The sequence below is a fragment of the Oncorhynchus clarkii genome, chromosome 22, assembly GCF_045791955.1.
Source record: "Oncorhynchus clarkii lewisi isolate Uvic-CL-2024 chromosome 22, UVic_Ocla_1.0, whole genome shotgun sequence".
In the NCBI taxonomy this organism is placed as follows: Eukaryota; Metazoa; Chordata; class Actinopteri; order Salmoniformes; family Salmonidae; genus Oncorhynchus; species Oncorhynchus clarkii.
Genome location: NC_092168.1, coordinates 40,231,761 through 40,239,051, shown reverse-complemented (window position 1 = coordinate 40,239,051; position 7,291 = coordinate 40,231,761). Strand labels below are relative to the sequence as shown.

General features: G+C 39.5%; 1 protein-coding gene across 1 annotated transcript in view; it reads left to right on the top strand.

Moving 5' to 3' along the window:
- The first annotated feature begins 284 nt into the window (after positions 1–284).
- The window catches only part of LOC139380902 (parathyroid hormone 2 receptor-like), a 71,882-nt gene continuing 64,875 nt past the window's right edge, over positions 285–7,291 (top strand). The window contains exons 1-2 of the mRNA XM_071124057.1: positions 285–377; positions 4,343–4,442. Coding sequence (XP_070980158.1) covers positions 285–377; positions 4,343–4,442 — 193 coding nt within the window. The remainder of the gene's footprint in view (positions 378–4,342; positions 4,443–7,291) is intronic.

The following is a 7,291-nucleotide window of genomic DNA, read 5'->3' as shown; positions in this document are numbered from 1 at the left end:
GATAAGGAATTATTTTCATGTGTTTGCATGCGCTCTCTGACCTTTTCCTAGTTTTTGAGCTTGTGTCACCTGCGCGGGAAATTTATATTTTATGAACCTTTTAACTTTTATTTTTTAAGATTTTACAGTCATAGTCGAAACAAGTCGTAACATGTTTCCTAATACGGGGATGGTGAACCTGATGACGACCATTCAATTCGTCATGGCAAATCATTTTTAACCTAAAAACTAATTTTGAGTTTCAAACACCAGATAGCCAACGCTTTTTTTTTTTACAAACAGCTATGAGAAAAACTGCCTTGTTTGGAGGTATGGTGAAGTGGATCTTATGGAATTTGGTCTCATTCCTCCTGTGCTGGACTTTTGTTGACGCACAGGTAAGAAGCAAAGCTTAGGACTAATTGTTCAGCTGTGTTGGAAATATGACATTACATTTTGTTTTAGAAGCGGGAAGTAGGGGTGCTGAGGGTTCTGCACTCTCCCCTGAATTTGTTGCTCGTTTTTTTTCACAAAAGTATTACTCTGGGCCTTTACTAGTAATGCATTAGTGGAACAATATAGCCATTTGTAGCTTTGTTGTTTAGATTTGGTTTTGATGGGTGCATTATGTTTTAAATAGTATAAATTGCCAAAGTTGAACATTGAGTAAAAAAAATATCAGCTGTGGAAAATCATATTTAGACTTTCATAATGAATCGATTATTTAACCCTGTGAGACCCAAGCATAGATACAAATGTGGATACTTCTTACAGGACTATATATGAAAATATGTGAGAATATATATGTATATATATATGAGAATATGAAAATTCTGGAAACATTGCAAAAATGCCACATTGGGCTTCAATGGTACTGTAGGAATAATGTGTGGTAAGACAACTGTGAAATTCTATTAAAATCACATCCAAATGGATGAAAAGCATTTACATGTGATGGAAAATATTGTCTATTGGTATACAAAACCCGAAATGAAGTTTTATGTCTGAAATGACCAAATTGATCAACATGATCAATACTTTTTTTTGTATTTTGCAATCAAAAACATATATATTTGAAAGGTTAACTATTTTGTAGGTTTTCTATATTTAATTGTAATAATATTTGGTTGTCCTTCTGGCTGAATTTGAAGAGTTAACCTCCTATCTTACTTCTTTGTTATAAAAGGAATGTTCGTCAATGGAAGTATTCTGACCTCCTAAACCACACCTTTAAATTGTAATATATATATATATATATATATATACACACACACTACCGTTCAAAAGTTTGGGGTCACTTAGAAATGTCCTTGTTTTTGAAAGAAAATCTATTAACATCAAATTGTTCAGAAATACAGTGTAGACATTGTTAATGTTGAAAATTACTATTGTAGCTGGAAATGGCAGATTTTTTATGGAATGTCTACATAGACGTACAGAGGCCCATTATCAGCAACCATCACTCCTGTGTTCCAATCCCACATTGTGTTAGCTAATCCAAGTTAATCATTTTAATAGGCTAATTGATCATTAGAAAAGCCTTTTGCAATTATGTTAGCACAGCTGAAAACGTTTGTTCTGGTTACAGAAGCAATAAAACTGGCCTTCTTTAGACTACCTGAGTATCTGGAGCATCGGCATTTGTGGGTTTGATTACAGGCTCAAAATGGCCAGAAACAAATAACTTTCTTCTGAAACACGTCGGTCTATTCTTGTTCTGAGAAATGAAGGCTATTCCATGCGAGAAACTGCCAAGAAACTGAAGATCTCGTACCACGCTGTGTGCTACTCCCTTCAATATTGGGTTCTCGAGGGAGGGGGGGGGGTTTAACACAGCTTACAGTACCTGCATGTGCAACAGATCTAAATCACTGACATGCCGTGACTAACACTTTCCCCTTCCCTGAGACCTAGGAAATGTTGTTCTTAGCCTGCTTCCACTGATGACAGATGTCCTATTGTATAAACGAGATAACAAATGGACTGAATTCATTATTTTAATCCTGTGAGACCCAATGTTGTAAAAATGCAACATTTAATAAACTGCATCCTGTACATGTCCTAAACTCAAAAATAATGCCAAACACTACATAGTTCATCTCTAGATGTATCTCTTAGTAGTGTTTGTTCTATGTCAGTATTATTATTGTGGCATCTAAGCTTCTACAACATTAGAAACCTGTCCACATATCAAATTCCACACAGGTCCCAAACTTAAGCATATGGTGTAAGCCATTCATGCAAGTACATAACTTGAAATAAACCAAGTAGAAAAAAATAAATTGAGAAAGAAACATTTTGAGCCAGAGCTAGAGATAGTTTTGAAAGTGTTGCAAAAAATGTAACATTGGGCTTAAAGGGTTGAGGAAACTGAAACACTGGGACACATTCGTATCGATAAACAAATTAGAGAGATCGTTCTCCTTCCGAATTCTGCAAATATGGATAACCAAATACTTCAAGAGTAACTTTGATGCCCCCTTTACACATCAAAATAACAAATATTCATGACATGACCAGGTGTTAAATCCAGGAAACAGTTTAAATAAGGATTTTTAAACCTTGATCAAATTGAGATTGTGTATGGGTGCCAGAGGGTGAACGGGCAAGACAAAGTAGAACGAATATCATTTCAATTAATCTGCTCATCAATTGAGGTTCTTGGTCCCCATGCTCCCCCATGCTTCCAGGCTTCCTTTGGACAAGAGCTGTCCATCACAGCACACATTCACCTTCTCTCGTTTCCCTTTCTATTTGACTCTTCTAATGTATCTGTGTCTGTGCCTGGACTTAAACTGTTGAGGTTGTTAGCGTCTATAAGGTTGACCCCTAGTCAACGCCGTTCAATCAGTCAGGTGTATGTAATTCAGCCTGCCAGTGAAGGTCCATTCAGCTCCAGGCCTTGATGGACAAATATCAGTTACATACAGTACAGGTTATGCATGTGGACCATGTAATATTGAAATATATTGTTCTGCGCAAGGACATGCACCATCTAAATAGTGATTCACATGGCAACGTGAAGCACATTCATTAATCTTAATTTGAAATGATATACAACCAGGAACTAAAATGTAAACGCTTTCAACTCCTTCCTGTACTTTAGGCTACTTCAGGATTGCAGCAGGGCTTACACATAGACAGACTTAGAAGAGGTTTGTTTTTCCATATGGGACAAATATAACAACATAACGAGCTAATAATTTGTTTTGTAAATGTCCTTAACAATGTTTCATATTTTGAGTGGGATTTGAAAGGGAAGCATTACTTCACCTGAAGGACATTACATTCTTCTCCTCTTCCTCTTCCTCCTCCTCCTCCTAGTTCTCTGGTCTCAACTTCTTCACCATAATAAACAGCATGTTTATTATCAACAGGAAGATAAGAGGGAAAGAAACGCACAAACAACAACATCATTAAACTCTTCTGGTGAATCCTCATTAGGTAGTTCAATGTGCACTACTTACTTATTTTGTTAATCAGAGCTAAGAACTACAATAACACTCTATAGTCCATGAAGAAGACTATTTGAAGAGTGAGCGAACCATCTGAAAATAATTGCTTGCTCTTCTGGCCTGTAGTCTGGTAATTTACTTTGGAAGTGCTGAAATTGTGCGGCAACAATGATAGAAATAATGCGTATCGTCGCTGTCTGATGTCCAAAACTGAACATTTTCAGGAAATTGTAAAAAAATGACCATATTTTCCCATGAACAAACAGAAATATGAAACTTTTCTGAATACATTTTTTTGGTCCTAGAGTCATGAAATGTTCAGAGTACACACTTAGGAGATTTACTGTTACTGTTTTTAGTTAAAAAAAAATGTTTGCTGTGAGGTTTTCATCAGACAACAACGATATGCATAATTCACAGTTCTTCAGGTGTGTTGTGGGTGCATTATTCTTCATGAACCTTGCATAAAAACATTTGTATTTTTAATATGTAGCATTTGTTATCTCTTTACATTGTGATATGTCTTTCATTACTTGTAAATCAGGTAAGAAAAAGTATGTGACAAATCTCCAGGTCTCTGTGTAAAATAAGGTGGTAAAGAGATCTCAGCAGATAAACGCTATCACTGCTGAACTCATACCCTGTATTGACCTCTTTAAAGAGCGACTCCATTCCAGTGGCTGAATTCAACCTTTCCCCACCCAAGCTAGGAGTGCTGTGATGGGGAGTGCTGTGATGGGGAGTGCTGTGATGGGGAGTGCTGTGATGGGGAGTGCTGTTATGGGGAGTGCTGTTATGCAACAATTAGGTTGAGTTTTGACACAAGTGACCTCTACCAAGACACAATGTTGTTGTTTTGCTAAAATTCCTCATTAAAATGTTAAACTCCCAATGCTTGTCGCCTGCAGGGTGGATCTGAGGAGAGCCTGACAGCAGAGGAGCAGATGTACATTCTTTATGACATTAAACTCCAGTGCCACCAGAACCTCTCCACCCGCAACCCAGCCGGTAATACAGCATCAAACATGCCCTAACATGCCCTATGTCTGTGACACTGTACTGCTTCCGCTACTGTATAGACAAACGTACAGTAAGTAAGTATGAATTGCTGTTGATAAGAGAGTCTGCTAGATTACTAAAATAATCCTCTAGTGTTGCCAGAACATCTGGATCCACAAACCTACAGGTAATGACAACATAAAAACTGGCACCTCAGACATGTCATGATACTTGTTACTGTTATCGCTTATTCTTATCCACATTTTTTTAAACTGCACTGTCGGTTGGGGCTCGTAAGTAAGCATTTCACGGTAAGGTCTACCACCTGTTGTATTCGGCGCATGTGACTAATAAAATTTGATTTGATTTGACTCTGTGGTACTGCCTAAGATATAGCTAGGTAGACCTCTGTAAGTAGGCGTACAAGTGTGATAAACTTTCCTGAAGGTGTGAGGGGGACTCAGATCACTTCCTGCATTTCAACACATTCTGTCCTGAGGCTAAGAGAAAATGTTTGCTGTTTTATAGCTCATCAAAACAAATGTAATTTATCACATGCGCCGAACCGGTGTAGACCTTCCTGTGAATACATACTTACAAGTCCTTAGCCAACAATGCAGTTCAAAAAAGATATCAGAAAATATTTTCTAAATAATCTAAAGTAAAAAAAAAAAAAAACGAGGCAAAATGAGAAAAAAAAATCCAGAAAATCACATTGTAGGATTTGTAATGAATTTATAAAAAATAAGTATTTGGTCAATAACAAAAGTTTATCTCAATACTTTGTTATATTCCCTTTGTTGGCAATGATAGAGGTCAAACGTTTTCTTTGGGTCTTCACAAGGTTTTCACACACTGTTGCTGGTATTTTGGCCCATTCCACCATGCAGATCTCCTCTAGAGCAATGATGTTTTGGGGCTGTTACTGGGCAACACGGACTTTCAACTCCCTCCAAAGATTTTCTATGGGGTTGAGATCTGGAGACTGGCTAGGCCACTCCAGGACCTTGAAATGCTTCTTGCGAAGCCACTCCTTCGTTGCCCGGTCGGTATGTTTGGGATCATTGTCATGCTGAAAGACCCAGCCACATTTCATCTTCAATGCCCTTGCTGATGGAAGAAGGTTTTCACTCAAAATCTCATGATACATGGCTCCATTCATTCTTTCCTTTACACGGATCAATCGTCCTGGTCCCTTTGCAGAAAAACAGCCCCAAAGCATGATGTTTCCACCCCCATGCTTCACAGTAGGTATGGTGTTCTTTGGATGCAACTCAGCATTCTTTGTCCTCCAAACACGACGAGTTGAGTTTTTACCAAAAAGTTATATTTTGGTTTCATCTGACCATATGACATTCTCCCAATCTTCTTCTGGATCATCCAAATGCTCTCTAGCAATCTTCAGATTGGCTTGGACATGTACTGGCTTAATCAGGGGGACACGTCTGGCACTGCAGGATTTGAGTCCCTGGCGGCGTAGTGTGTTGCTGATGGTAGGCTTTGTTACTTTGGTCCCAGCTCTCTGCAGGTCATTCACTAGGTGTGGTTCTGGGATTTTTGCTCACCGTTCTTGTGATCATTTTGACCCCACGGGGTGAGATCTTGCATGGAGCCCCAGATCAAGGGAGATTATCAGTGGTTTTGTATGTCTTCCATTTCCTAATAATTGCTCCCGCAGTTGATTTCTTCAAACCAAGCTGCTTACCTATTGCAGTTTCAGTCTTCCCAGCCTGGTGCAGGTCTACAATTTTGTTTCTGGTGTCCTTTGACAGCTCTTTGGTCTTGGCCATAGTGGAGTTTGGAGTGTGACTGTTTGAGGTTGTGGACAGGTGTCTTTTATACTGATAGCAAGTTCAAACAGGTGCCATTAATACAGGTAACGAGTGGAGGACAGAGGGGCCTCTTAAAGAAGAAGTTACAGGTCTGTGAGAGCCAGAAATCTTGCTTGTTTGTAGGTGACCAAATACTTATTTTCCACCATAATTTGCAAATAAATTCATAAAAAATCCTACAATGTGATTTTCTGGAATATTTTTTCTCATTTTGTCTGTCATAGTTGAAGTGTACCTATGATGAAAATTACAGGCCTCTCTCATCTTTTTAAGTGGGAGAACTTGCGCAATCGGTGGCTGACTAAATACTTTTTTGCCCCACTGTATATTAATGGGGGCCTGTTCAGCCCGCATTTTCCTGTAGTCCACGATCAGCTCCTTTGTCTTGCTCACATTGAGGGAGAGGTTGTTGTCCTGGCACCACACTGCCAGGTATCTGACCTTCTCCCTTTAGACTGTCTCATCGTTGTCAGTGATCAGGCCTACCACTGTGGTGTCGTCAGCAAACTTAATGATGGTGTTGGAGTCGTATTTGGGCATGCAGTCATAGGTGAACAGGGAGTCCAGGAGGAGACTGAACACACACCCCTGATGGGCCCCAGTGTTGGGGATCAGCGCTGCAGATGTGTTGTCCAGGAACAGTTGCAGAGGGAGGTGTTTAGTCCCAGGGTCCTTAGCTTAGTGATGAGCTTTGTGAGCACTATGTTGTTGAATGCTGAGCTGTAGTCAATGAACAACATTCTTACATATGTGTTCCTTTTGCCCAGGTGGTAAAGGGCAGTGTGGAGTGCGATTGAGATTGCCTCGTCTGTGGATCTGTTGGGGCGATATGGGTCTAGGGTTTCCGGGATGATGGTGTTGATGTGAGCCACGACCAGCCTTTCAAACCAATTCATGGCTACCAATGTGAGTGTTATGGGGTGGTAATCATTTAGGCAGGTTACCTTCGCTTCCTTGGTCACAGGGACTATGGTGGTCTGCTTGAAACATGTAGGTATTAGACTCGGTCAGGGAGAGGTTGAAATT